The sequence below is a fragment of the Zootermopsis nevadensis genome, unplaced genomic scaffold (genome assembly GCF_977971745.1).
Source record: "Zootermopsis nevadensis isolate Lab colony 2312 unplaced genomic scaffold, Znev_1.0 Znev_ptg000029l, whole genome shotgun sequence".
NCBI lineage: Eukaryota > Metazoa > Arthropoda > Insecta > Blattodea > Termopsidae > Zootermopsis > Zootermopsis nevadensis.
In genome coordinates, this window is record NW_028259161.1 from 2,572,815 (window position 1) to 2,587,433 (window position 14,619).

A 14,619-nucleotide genomic window follows, 5' to 3' on the forward strand; every position below is an offset into this window, starting at 1 on the left:
TTCCCGCAGGCATATTTATGAGTTTCGTGTGATTACGAGAAGAAATTATTTCCTTAAATAGGATTAGTAAACTTAATTTTGCAACTAAGACACGTTGTGTTTTCTTAGAGGCAGGGAATCAATTTTTAAATATAATTTAGACGGACTTTTTGCCTACAAAAATTAACATTTAGTAATCGAGCGTTTTGTCCTTATAGGGCAAGTTATCTGTGCCTTCCGCCTCCTTATCAGCAGATTTTACTTCCCGAAATATTAACCCACCGAATAGTGAAAGAAACGTCGTCCCACGTACTAATAAATAAAGATAACTGACCGTGGCTTTGTATTTAACACTGCCTTTTAGCTTTTCATGCGTTGCCATGGAAATTAAAGAATATAGACAAAACGTTTATTTAGACAAAAACCAGCATGGAGCCAATCGGCCATTTTCTATGGATAACTGAAATATGGAGAAAGCTAGAACGTCTATAGGTCAATTGGTCTGATACTTCAACTAGGCCATTCGCTAGTCTATAGAAAGCGTCACTAACAAGTGCAAATTCCTGCAATTTCGTGTCGTGAGAGATCTTCGAAAGCAAGAAAAATTTTGTTAGAGACAGACTATTTATTGCACAATGCAAAATAACAACATGACACTAGCGTTCTCATTTTAATGTTACAGCTGGTGTACCAACGGCGAGAATGATATGAAATTATACACGAAGAAGGATTTTTGTATGTTGAAATTTACACACATGACAGGCATGCAAAACTTAGAGGTTATGCCTGAAAAGTACAAAGCACAAGGAAACAGATGGAAACATTTAAAGGAAAGTAGACTTATAAATGCTTTCTAGAATTTCTCGATGTGCCAACGTACGATAAGAAGCTTATGAGTGATGTGTGGACTATTTGATGGCATTATCGCAGGATTCATTTGAACAGACTGAGGACACTCTCCAACTGGATACAATTTCAACACATTGCAAGAAGGTACAACGTTCTAAAATATTAGTTGTTATTACAAACAACCAAAAATAAATTGATAGTGCATAAGCAGCAAGGTCGTGTAGAGTTTACCATTCATATTAGTCAGAAGAAAGAGGTCAGTGTCACGCTCCTGTCGGCTTGGCTTCACGAATGGAGTTCCTGTATCTACTTGACAGGAGGCTGGGTGGGCTCCAGAGTCTGTCTGGACAAAATTATTTGCTGCTGTCGGTAATAAAATCTGGGTGTACCTGCCCTTGTATTAGGGCAGGGTTCTCAACCTTTTAAGACCTGGGATCACATCTAGACCTATCATTTATTATGAACTCGCGGGCCGCCGGGTTATAAATGGCGACTTCGTGAAAGTTTATTAAAGACCCTGCTAACATTATATCGCAAACGTTCTGCAACAAATTCGTTGAAGTGGCATTTTTCTTGGTGGTAAATACTTTTTCATTATGCACAGTAGTGCAAATGTACGCGTTCGGCGGGTAGCGTCTTCATAACCCCTGCACGCCAACTGAGCTCACCGTTCGTGCTCGAGAAGCTTGCGAGTGAGGGACTCCTTCTTCTTGTCCCGCCGGATCGTCATGTTCTTCTCCAGGTCCTCCCGCTCCTGCTGGTGCCGCAGAGTGAGCACCTTCTGCTCGTCCGGTCGCTTTTTCTTGTTCTGCAGTTCGCGCTGGAAGCGAGACGTCAGGCGCTCCAGCTCCTTCTCCCACTCGTCCTGCGAGGCGTAAAGCAACTCTAAGAATATCCTTCCACCTGCCCCAACACCTCACACACACAAGTGATCTCTGCGTCTGAGATGTTCTAACCAAAATTATCCTGCGCGAAGAGCTTAATTAGAAGGGAAATACAGAATATAATTACTTGGCACTGGACATGTAACGTGAATGTGGGAAACAAGTAGTGCTTGCAGAAGTTTTTATGCGAAAAGGCCCACTTCTAAGGCCGAATAAAATCAGAATAGACAGCGTCCAGTCCCAAACTTTCTTTTTGTAGAGTCAGTTGAAATCCGTATCCTATATCAAGTTATCGTTGCTCAGATCAGAAGTCTTTCCAACAATGCTATGCCGATAAATCTGCCCCTAATCAGACTGATTGCTGCACTCACCCGGAATTCCTCGCGCATCCGCTTGTCCTCTTCCTCTCTCTGTCTCGCGAACTTCCGGTACAGGTCGTCCTCTTCTTTCCGGTGCTTCATCTCCAGTTGGGTCTGCTCATCTTTGTCCTGAGAAGAGGCAGGAACAAGAACAGTTACCAAGGTTACAGCGACAGTTATCAAACAGTCAAAACAAAGAAAACAGTCCAATTATTTAACATCCATAGTTTGTGTGAAAGTCTGAACAGCTCGATGCACTGTGCCTACACGGCAGTATCAGTGTCGCGTTTACACGCATGCTCAATTCGACACTGATATTCTGAGTGTAGCACACACGAATCAATCAATCGATTAATTTCAGGCCAACCCAAAACAATCCACAGCATATCCAATTAAAACGTCCATAAGTTACGACTTTATAATTAGTTGCAGTGCACCTGAATTCTGTACGAACGTAACCAAAAATTCTGCACGAATCAAATTTCTGTTACAGCATACAGAAACCAACTAACCGTTGATCTTAATTTTACGAGTACGCACGTTAATATGATTCCCGGGCGTAGCAGTACGGCAGTAAGGTTGACGCCTCCTATCGGAAATCAGGCGTTAAAAGTTTTCTTCGAGGCCTCAGTCTAAAATATTATGTACTCAACATCTGTTTATGCCAGGTTCATAGAAAATGATCCGTAAACTGAACAGAACCGACTGCTTCACACTGTTCAGCGTCAGTTCTCTCTGACACACGCGTTGAAGTCTCCAAAGGTGGGGTTCAGCACGCGAGTAGTTGTCAGTGCAGAAAGAGGCTCTTCACGACATCGTCGAGGCAAACTAACTTGACTCATGTCTTGCGCGCATCGAAACTACTTCACAAAAACGTCACAGACGTCAGTGAGACATGAAAACACCATGCGGTCTGTGAGAGCTACGCGGATTACTCATCTGCTTCCCACAGTCTCTTTGTTAAACCAAACTTCACAATGAAATAGTCAGTACTCCTGTTCTACGTTAGGAGATCCCGGTTTTGAATATCAGTTCACAAATCCGCTATTCTGCCTGAGACTATTTGTGGGCTTACTTAAGTATATGAAGTTTATTCTTGAATTTGATACTTAAAATAGACCACGGTCGCTTTTGCTTCATCCTTCCAAATAAATTATTCACACTCATCCTACAGTTCGAAACGCAACTTAGGCGGTAGATAATATGCAATTCAATAAATAAGTAAGAAACGAACATTAAGTACCGGCTGTCAACCGCTTTCCATGATCGCTCTATGAGCTCCGGCTGAGTTTTCTGCAGGAATGGCAATGGATTCATTCTGTTGATAATGTTACATTAAGAGTGGAATAAAGATGTTCGATCCAAGTGCTGAATGTTTATTTTAGTTACAATTCGAATTAATTAGCGTCTCTCGAATGGTCGGTCTCCAACGCTTCTGCAGTGCCTTTACGAAGTCCGTTTGCCGTACAACGTAGGATTTTAAAATTCGAAGAAAAACAAACCAATCTCAGAAAATAGGTGAAAAGCGCCACCCGCACTCACTTTCTACGAATTCCTGTGCCGACCGTGACCTGGCCGCCACCTGCGTGCCAACTTAATGAGGCGCGGCAGGTCCGAACAGCCGGCCAGAAGACAAGTGAGGATATTTCCGTTCAGTAGAGCAGTAAGGCAGCAAGGCTGGGCCACAAACCCGACACGAATTCCAAGGAAACTGTGGCTACCGAACTTTTGCCTTACATAATTGTATACGTTTCTATGTGGCAAGAACTTACATATAGTAACAAATCCACAGCTTCTCTAGGCAAATGCGAAGTCTGATCCTAAAATAGTTCTCGACCATTTCCCTATTTATCATTGACAATGACTATCCAGTTCGTCGATGGTCTTCTGAATTTTAATGCCTTGTGGAATTGCAGGCAGAAACCAACGTTTTGAAGGAACATTTCATTACTAAACCTTAAGTCTTGACCGTCACATTCGACGCTATTAATGTCTTCATATGAGAAAGCAATGTAAAGTGAGAAAGACACACCAATAGACTTCGCGCAAGGAATTATGCTCAAGTGGGTCTAAAATTCGATTTGGTACACATTTCTGTAAGAACGTAGAACGCCTTTTATCGGCGGCTATATGATGAAAGTTGATCATATCGAACGTAATACATACCCTTGCACTTCCGGAACGCGCCTAAGCGCATAATGAGGGGGTCCTTATGAATTATTATACGAAGAACCGTTTTTGAGAATAAATTATAACTGTTTGAGGATCTGTAAAGTAGTGTTGAACTTAGAGGCTGCGGACTAAAGTTAGTAAAAACCCTAATACATTGGAAACGGAATGTGTTAATGTACTTTGTAAAATAAACGCCGGTCTTTTCAAACTGCGACGCCATGCGCTTGTGTCATCTTCACTGATCATTTGTAACGAGGCGCCGACAAACGGGAGATCCAAAGCACTATGGCAAGTGAAGGTCACTTCCTTGGTTATATGAAAATACCTGCAACAGCCGGCAGAGCGCGCCTGGCGTTACTTGTGGAACAGTGCTTTGTTTTGCAAGACAACTCAACCCATCAGCTAAGATAAAATCCCACGCGATCTGTCCAATGTCCTTGTTGCTTTGAACAGACACTGTAACTTGAACTAGCGGCAAACTCGAACATAATTAATTAGTGGAAAAACAAATTCTTCTAGCGTAGCAAGCGTTTTGAAGGACAGAAACAGAAATCCAGACGGCTTATCATGTGAAGGAAGAAGAGTGTCTTCAAAATCTATTACTTTATATGATGGAGTATGCTTAAGACAATCGAAAATACATTGGCACAGTATAAAAAACACAACTGACTGTATAATATTTGAAGGACGAAAGGCAACTTCTTGACTGCTGACCGACACCTCGGAAGACGAAGACCAGGGCGACCATTAAACGAATTTCTGGACGGTCACAATCTGAAGGACGAAACAGGAAACTTTTGTCCTGACTTCGTGACCAGAGAAGAAATATGAAGGGGGTACGGTTTAAATTTAGCTCAAGTTAAGTTATATTTCTTAACGACCGATAGATAAATTTTAAATATAACGCAATAAAACGGATAATTTGTTGGATCTATCGACATATGGGACGTACTTGTCGTGACGGCCAAGAGAGAAAAACAATGACAATGAACGTTGTGTTTCATTGCTGAGATGCCCACGTGATATGTTAACGCTATTCAACAGATTCAGCCTTTCTTCCTCAGTTATCTTATCAAATTTGTTTATCTTGAGCAACAAACCTCGCAGACACAAATCGGTCTTCTTTACGCGGAAATGACGTGAGGTTGTCATGCCAACCGAACAACTTCCGAAACGGGCTGCGTCTCCCAGATTCGCTTCGATGAGAACTGCGTGTTTTGTCTGGACACGAAGCCACTTCTACGTGATCGCAAAATTTGTTTCGCCGGGATTCGCCGGCCTCTGACATGTGAGGCGTTCTTTAAGCGTCCATCCATTAGCGGGACAGCTGAAATAATTCTGAATGACATTTTGAATCAGATCTATGAATTAAACCATACCAATGAAAGTTGGCGCTTCATTTGTAAACCTAAATATTTATCAAATCGAAAATGTTTTATATGAAAAATACACTACTCCAAAAAATAAGTTTTAAATATGTCTATAGAGATGCTGATATTTTCCAAAGCATCGAAAAACAAAATAAGTTATTATGTAGACCTATAACGATAATTTTCCCACTTGTTTCGTATGGCTGCGAAGCGAAGACGGACATGATTAGAAGCGATTGTGAACAGATTTTCAGGGAAATATTTGCACCAAACAGGGATGTAATGTATGGACACCCAGTTTAGAATATCAGGCTACATAACGAGGAACGTCGGTCAGCTGATACTGTCAGTGTAGTGAAATCAGAGACGTCAGATAGCTAGGATGGCGGAGACAAAGAATCTTTCCAGAAGTAAAGTGAGGAACCGCTTAGAAAGACCGAAGATAGATCGGACAGCAACATTAGACAAATCTTCCGGAAGTAGGTTGTGAGGGTATGAGGTGGATGGAACTGGCTCAGTGACAAGCTCCGGTAGTAGCGGTACTGAATTGTCGGGTTTTGTTGCCAGAGAGAAACTCGGAGATTTTAACACGATGGGATGTTCCTGGCACACATAATGAAGAAATTCAACGAGCACATTTAGCACTCGCTGGCGCGACCCCGCGGTAGTCAGTGCAAGTTGCTCCCTACAGTAGGACAACACGGGCACATCGTGAGCTATGGACTAGCATTTCCGGTTCCTGGTAAGAAAGGACAATTATTCATAAAATAGCAACCAGCTTTCCGCGTGTCTGTGCAATGTATCACACTCACTGATCTAGGTGGCGTCAGTTCTGAGGAACATCAAATGGTAACCCCAAGTTCCGGCATTTCCTGGGACACGAGAATGTGTGTTATTATGAACAAGGAATCAGCGCGAAGCGGCTGTGGCGTACCTGGAATTACTAACCCGGCGCCAAAAAAGAAATACTGATGTCAACTATAGAAAATTGTATCAATAATACTCGATACTTAGGATTTAGACCAAGAGATTTGAGAACAGGGTACTGAGAAGAATGTGAGGACCCAGGAATTAATTGGACGCTAAAAAACTGCATCTTGAAGGCGTTCATAATTTATACTCTACTCAAAACATTATTAGGGTCTTGAAGTTAAGGATGGTGAGATGGGCGTGATATAGAGATATAAAACATACACAAAAAATTTACTTAGAAGATATGAAATAAACAAAACACTCGTGAAACACAAGCGTGGATATGGAATAATAAAAAAAAAGGATCTTCAGGAAATATGGCGTGAAAAGTTTGACTGGATTCAAGTGGCTCAGGACATCATCTAGTTGAGGACTGTTATGAACACGTTAGTGAACTTGAGGTTCCATAAAAATCAGAGAATTTCTTAATTAGCAGCTTTTCAAGAGGAAATATGTTCCACGAAATTTGTGTTCCATAAAGCAGACAAATACCGTTTCCTTTCTCGTCAATTTATGCAATTTATTCTCAGAGAGAAACTCGATTTTCCCTGCATGCCCGCCATATTGCCGAATCGAAGAACTCATTTCTAGTCGAATGATCACGGTAAAAAAAGTGTAACAACGCGGGCGGGCTCCAGTGAAGCCACGTCCTGTGGAGAGACGCAAGAGCAGGCCTGAGTTCTTGTGTCTGACTATCAAGATCTTAAGAAAATGCACACACCATGAAGTGTTGCGCTTATTAAGCAACAGCGCGCATGTGAACCCACGTTAATTTACTGCAGATTCAAATCTACAGCCTCAGGCCAATCACACCGTACAGTCATAAATAATCTGTCTCCTTGTATTTCATTGCACGAGCCACACCGATAAGTGAATCAAACAGAAAACATCGACATTAAAACTTGTTGCTTTGCAGGACCTACAAATTTGCAGAAAAGCAATGCAACTCTTCTTCAGTTTAGTGTACAGTAGACTTCACAACGAGAAAAGTAAAATTTGACCAGCTTGTAACACAGAATCCGAATACGAAATAACATCAGAACTACTGAGTACTTTCGGATATAAAGCATGTGCACGGGCATTATGTGCTTTTTGCAACGAACGTGAAACTACAAGTTGTGCGTGAAACGCCTTACAATGTAGGCCCATATCATATTCATACAAATAAGTGAAGTTGTTGTACACGCCATAAAGGCGTAAGGAGACGTGAAGGTAAGCTCCATGCATTTCTTAACGTCGGCAGTATGCCTATATAGAATTGAATGATCAGTTTCAAGATCCGGCCTCTCTAGAAACAGTGTCTACTAGATGGGCAGAAGGATGGTGGGCGACAGAGACAGTGAGGAAGAAGGGACGAGAAAAGACCCTGCCCCTAGCCCGGAATCGAACCAGCGTCGTCCAGCCTGCAGCCAGCGATTACAGCCTACTGAGGGAGGAGCTATCCCGGCTTCCACCTATACAAATATGCGTCTTACCACAACTTCACTTGACCAGAAAGTGCACTAGCCGCGGGCAAAACCGTTCTCAGCCCATCTGTTTCATTGAGGCGAGGTCTGCGCTCCAGCCAGTGGCTGAGAAAAGTTGATGTTCTTGTTCCGTACTGGACTCGCGCGCAGATGGGCATAGGATCGAATCCTGTTCTTAATAAATCATTTCCGTTTCACGCAGACGTCATGTTATGTATTTTGCAAAAAAAAACTGCAAAACCGAAATTGTGTATTGTATCGAAGACGTGTAACCACACATCATTGTACGCCGCTATGTGTATTAAGTGGCGTTAGTATCGTTCCCACCAAACAAATTCGTGTTGATATTATCAGCTGCAGGGAATTAAAAAGTGCGATTTTAGGGTAGCCTCTAAAGGCATAATGTTAGCACCAAAATTAATTAAAATAAGCCCAATGTTCTTCGAGATGAATCATGCGGAGACAGACAGACAGACATGATGAGCCCTATACGAGTTCATTTGATGCACATCGTGTAAGGAACGCACAGTAACATCACAATGCACTATTTTGAGGCATCAGGTGTTTGCAGTGTTTCTGATGCACGGTTACCAAGTTCCACATTTTCATACTGTAAGCAGAGGGAACCGCCATGGTGTCACATACTTCCTGCTCCACTTAGTAACTTGCCAACTACATTCTACACAGTTTTCCTTCAAGAGGTGGTCAATAAATTTCCTACGTGTATAGAACCACAAGCTTAAGACACTCTACCAAACCCAGTTCAACACTGTCCACCTACGATCAATTTTAATACCCTGGTTCCACCTGCTTCTTAGGCTACCAAGTGGCGTCTTCCCTTCAAGTTTTGCTGGCAAAATTTTGTAATGTATGTCCCATCAATGAAATCATTCTTGATTTAATTATCCAAACAACATTTGTTTATGAGTACGAGTTACGAAGCTATTCGTTACATTAAGTTTATCCAATCTTCTGTCACGCCATACAGCTTTGCTGACAGCGCAACCTGTCGGAGTGTCTCACAACTGAACTACGAAGGATGCCTCAACCACGACCCAGATTCCAAATAGAATTTCTCCGAAAATAAAGACATAGATACTTTGCCAAGTGTTGACCAAAGCCGTATTTTATAACACAGTTACACGTTTCAATAAAATGGTTATCTTACCTCACGCACAGTTCCTTCATTCGACAAGCTACTCGCAAGGATTTCTGAAAGAAGGAACCAACATGCAATATAATGTAATGGAATTAGTCCCTTGTCGTCCCTGCTTTCCCTCCAAGCCATCCTTCTTACGTCACCACCTTATTAAGGCCAAACCGCGCCTTGCACATAGTAATAATGGTCTTCACGACGCTGTTTCATATGCGCAAATTGATGAGAAGTCTGCAGTTATTGTGTGGAAGACATTTTGCATTATTTTTTGCGTTTGCATTTGTCGTGAGGGTTACCGGTCGATCAGCCTATGATCATGACCACCAAAAGCCATGGTCGAGTGTTTAGTATTCCTGCTTTGTGTTAGGGAAGTCTCAGGTTCAAAGGTCAGACCTAAAATCATCTATCCTGGATATTTCCGTGTTTTTCCTGAGTCCCTCCAGGAAAATGTCGAGATAGTACCGTAAATTAAGTAATGACCGCTTCCTTTCATATACTTTTCAGATCACCATTCATCAATAATCGTATGATTCGACGCTATTTAGTCTCAGCTACTGACAGCGTCGTTAAATAAACCACAAATCGTAATCATCCTAGCCAGTACTTTTTATAGCCGGCCTGATATGTGCTATTCCTAGTTCATCCCCAATATATTCTTTATATTTGGTTACAGTCATTCATTTTCGGGATAACACACTGCAGACCTTGAAGCATCCTTCGTTTATTGGCTGAGTTGTAAAGTTTGCTTGCAGCAGTTGGCTTTCCCACTTCAGGGCTTATCGCCAACAAAATAACGAACTCCATGAAGCAGACTAATTTTTGAGAAGCCAACAGTCGCTCAGCTAGACAAAAGATTCACAACCTTTAATGAAATCCGAAAGTTCACTGCCGCTTTCAGAAGAAGAAGAAGAAAAACAGCCAGTGGTCCCTTCACTAAGGTAAATGAACCCAGACCTCATCGTCCAGTTACACCGGACCAAACTGAAACTTGAGTACACGTACACACGAGTAGGGCACAGAGACACACATCGGAACATTAACCAGCATGCAAGCACGAATCGCAGAAGTCAAGGCCAGCTCGCGAGCCGATGCGCAGTTTGTCCGTCCGAGGATGCAAAGGGCCCCAACCTGTCCACTCAACAAACCGGTGAACGCACTTTCTGTAAAAAAATATTTCTGATGAAGCATGAAATGCAGGGTGTGATGCGTCCTATGTCGCAGTAGGCGCTGCCACTTGAAGCTCTGTTGGCCCTGCCCCGCGCAGTCCGGTTCAAATCGCCGTCACTAATGTCAAAATGAAAAGTGACAACAAATAAACTACTGCATCGGCTAAAGACGCGAGCAACGACAACTCCCTGGACCAGCATAATATGAATCAATCACTGACGTAAACCTTTAGAGGATCGCTGTTAATAGCACAGGCTGAAAAGTACGAGTTGTTATTCAGCTTGTTTGTAATTCTCCTAATTTTCATTTTGCTCCGAATTTACTTGGCCTTCATTTGCATATCCCAGAATCAACTTCCCACGCGATGACGTCACACACCGTTACATCACTCTGCAGGCAGGACTCTGGCGTTCAAGTCTCCGGCCGATATCAATGGCATGGACCCAAGGACAGCAGCGAGCTGCCATTACAACACATCGCAAGCCCTCAAATGCCCATATTTGACTTCGCGGGTAACTACAGCAGCTATCAAGCTAACGATAGAATTACCGCCGTATCGTATTAGAGTTGAACTTTCGGTTTTCACTATCGTGGAATCACTTGTTTACATTCATTTGTAACATTTCTGACCAGAGGAAGAATATCGTAATTACTTCCTCAAAGAGCAGTCCTAATTAAGAAGCTGATAGTACACCCACCTTTGCAGTTGTGGAATTTGTACATGGAACAACGTGACAAAGAGTGGCTACGAGTCGCAAAGATGCTCGATCTCAGAACAGAATGAGGAACTTCAGATGAACTCACAACTGAGTGTTTAGAAGAACAACTCCATGCTCCCTGCGTGTAGATATAACTGGTGTCAACACGTCCACCGAACAGAGGACCGCGTGGAATAGAGTCTGGCTGCAGGACGTGAATACTGATGCCGTCCGACGTCTAGACGGGAGACAGCAGGAATCAACTACAATATCGTAAGTAAACTCGCAGTGAGAAATTCCTCTATCTCATTTATTAACGCTGTATAAATGAGCTTTAAACAACTGGTCTTTTATGTTCGCGAAACTTAAACGGAACAACGGGTGATACCTGCTGTGATAAGTTGATCACTTTGTGGCCTGAAGAGAAGTGCGCCAGGGTCGGAAGGTTTCCACACCAGTCAATGTCCAGTAGCAGACATAGCCCTGGACACCATCCTCAGCCAATTCCACTCACCCCTCACCCTCTCCCATCCTCATGACTCCTCCATTTGTCCTTCCCGTCCAACCCATCGCAGCCTCCACTATCCTAACTACGCTGGTAGGAGCACAGGTTTCCCACATTACGCCTACCAAAAGCAATTCTCCATCGGAACCCATATCCCCCGAGGCCATGTACCCCTGGCTCAGAATCTTCGGCGTATGCCGATGGGCGGAATATTAATAAGACCAAGCCCTGCAAATACTAAACAGACTGAATAATTGCTCAACTCAAAATTATACCCAAGAAGAGAAAAGTCTATGAGCTGAATGTACTTTACTGGCTGTAAAGGAAAAGTGCAAACAAGTAGTTTACCTTTGCATACAGTTGACCGTGTTACCGGGCATGGCAAACACATCAGTGTCTGTACAATGGGATCACGAGCTTGAGTAATGTTCGAGGCATAATTGGTCTTGTAATAACAGCAGTAACAGCCACAGACTACGACCCTCCAAAGAGTCACCGCATGTCTCAAAATTCATTTGCTCCAGAAATGACTTAAATCACAATGCTCATCGTTATGTAGTTTCCTCCATACAATATTTTCCTTAGCGCCTTACGTTGAACTACTTTAAATAAACGTTCTCACTTCCGAGACCACGCGTAACAAACACAGAAAACAAAGACAACGAGCTAAAATAGTTTTAAGAGTGCCTCAATCTCTACTCACGAGTGCGTTTGGAAAACAAACGGTGTAGTTACCGTAGAAGTTTTCTACTTGGTGACATCAGAAGGAAAAGTCGAAGGCGAAATTGTGCGGTAACATCTCACAATGTTAGGTGCACAGATGGAACGAATTATGTGACACCGAGCTGTAGCTACAAAAGGAAGAGCTTTGAGTATCCTCTACTGCCCCCCCCCCCCCCCCCCAACTACATTATTTCGTAGTGTCCCTGTTTGCCGGAGCACTGACCTGCTTTCCCGCGTTCCTGCATGGACGTCAAGGCAAGCCAACAGATGTGATCTGCATCAGCTGTAATTGGCTTCCTCTTGCAGGAGATAATACTAAAACAGAAGTCGATCGAACTGGTTTAGGAACTTAACTGAACTGAGTATTACAAATAGATGTCTTTATCAGGTCCCGTTTAGGCCTCATATTTGCTATATCATCGATTTCAATATGTTCTTTTCATGAAACTTTCCTAAAATACCGAAATACAAGTGAATTTGTACTGACTCTATAAAGCAGAGCTCACGTTGAAGATAGCAATGCACTGCACCCTCATTACATATTCATGCTTCGTCAGGTCCAAATGGAATGATGACTGTCATATTAATATCGCTTATGCGGAACCTCTTTTCGGTTATCTTAACAGTGGTATTCTGAGATATATTTTAGATACATTTAGCCAGTCCACTTATTGTCAAGTGGCTTGAGACCTCCAACTTTACAACGGAGTGAGTCATCAGAATTCGCTTCACGGAGACGGTGTCCGATACATCAACGAACACAGCTGAAGTAACGGATGCAAGTCGGTCGGCAACAAACGCGTAACTGAGAGAACACGGAAATGCCCACGTACCTTCGGCGATTTCGACATTCATCTGGCATGCTGACTCTTACGTCACTACGTTCCAAAACAATAAAATGAAGCACAGTGTCCTAAATGTCGTCACTCGGCGTAGCGGGAAGTATGCAGGTCGAGGCAGCTTGCGACAGAGCAGAATGCTTTCTTAAACTGATATTGCTCTTGTTTAATTCGTGTTTATAACATTTTTTTTTCTGAATTATACTCCATGATGAAGAATGAACACTGCCCGTCGAAAACCAACAAAGACAGAGGAAGAGGGAGCCATGTACACTGTTCTCTTTCTGGATCAAGCTCAAACAGCTTTCGTCTGCAAATCCCTCAAGCAGTTCTGAACAGCTGTTAACGTCCGTTCGCACGGCTTTATATCAGGGAATTGTCAGGTTTCGTTCTGGAAGCGCATACCGTCTATCCTGACCGAGATGTTTCGTGGTTTTCCTCAGACCCTTCAAACAAGTACTGCGATAGTACCTTGAAATGTGCCACCACCGTTTGCTTTCTGCATTCATGCTTCACTTTACACTCAACATTATCAGTCGTTGAAAAGGAGCTGTTAACGATTTTGATGGCGGCCAGCAGGAGGCCAGCATTTTATCACTACCTGCTCGGAACGACACAGGAAAGTAATAACAGTAATTGTTAAGTCTCCTGTGTCGTCAGTTATGGGCAAACCAAGCGGCCCGAATCTAAGCCTGAACCTCCCGATGAGGGGGCGTATAACCAAGTATCTTCCAATATTGAGTTCATGGTGTAAATATTCCATGGTTTTTATCAGCTACACCAGACGAGCAGCCTTGAACATAAAATGGCGCTGTGACCATAAATGATGAACAGGGAAGGAGGCGGAAGTCGTAGTTTATTTCAAGGTACTGATTCGGCATGCGCCTGGAAGGGCTGAGGAAACACACGATAACCCGTAAACCTGGAGTGATTCTAACTCGGTGATATCTGCAAACAAGCTATACGCGTTACCGCCATGATAACCAACATCTTATTTCACCGCGCTGAATCAACTACCGTCGATGCGCGGCAAGTGGGAGCTGCCCACGGCAGTTGAGACGTCACCGACGGGACCTTATTTGGTGCAAATCGTCAATCGGATAAACAAACAGCGCGCTGCGTCCCACACCCGACTGAGGGGCGGGCCCCAAGGTGACGCGCGGCACCCGTTGGCGACCTTAAGTTACGCCATCATCCAGTCCTACGGTACGCAACTGACAAACCCAGAGCTGTTGCCAGTATAGTGGCTTGCGTGACGTCACTGCACTGACACTTCTTCGAGTTACTGATTATGAACAGGCCTGACATTTTACACGTACCGGATCCACGCTTCGTGTTAATGTGTGCGCAGCGGCCGGCTTGAGCAATGAGAGCGTCTTCGGCATGCAGGAGGAGAGACATTTAGAGTTTTGTTGCTGAGACAGGCCGGAGCAAGCAGCGAGAGCCCTGTTCACACGGGACGCAAGTGAAACGCACGCGG

At 43.3% G+C, this 14,619-nt stretch overlaps 1 protein-coding gene across 1 annotated transcript in view; it reads right to left on the bottom strand.

The window, feature by feature from the left end:
• Positions 1-14,619, bottom strand: part of Hil (peptidase hillarin) — a 32,247-nt gene that overhangs the window by 11,689 nt on the left and 5,939 nt on the right. The window contains exons 2-3 of the mRNA XM_022082874.2: positions 2,084-2,200; positions 1,497-1,693 (exon numbers count right to left, since the gene is read on the bottom strand). Of these exons, the coding sequence (XP_021938566.1) occupies positions 1,497-1,693; positions 2,084-2,200 (314 nt within the window). The remainder of the gene's footprint in view (positions 1-1,496; positions 1,694-2,083; positions 2,201-14,619) is intronic.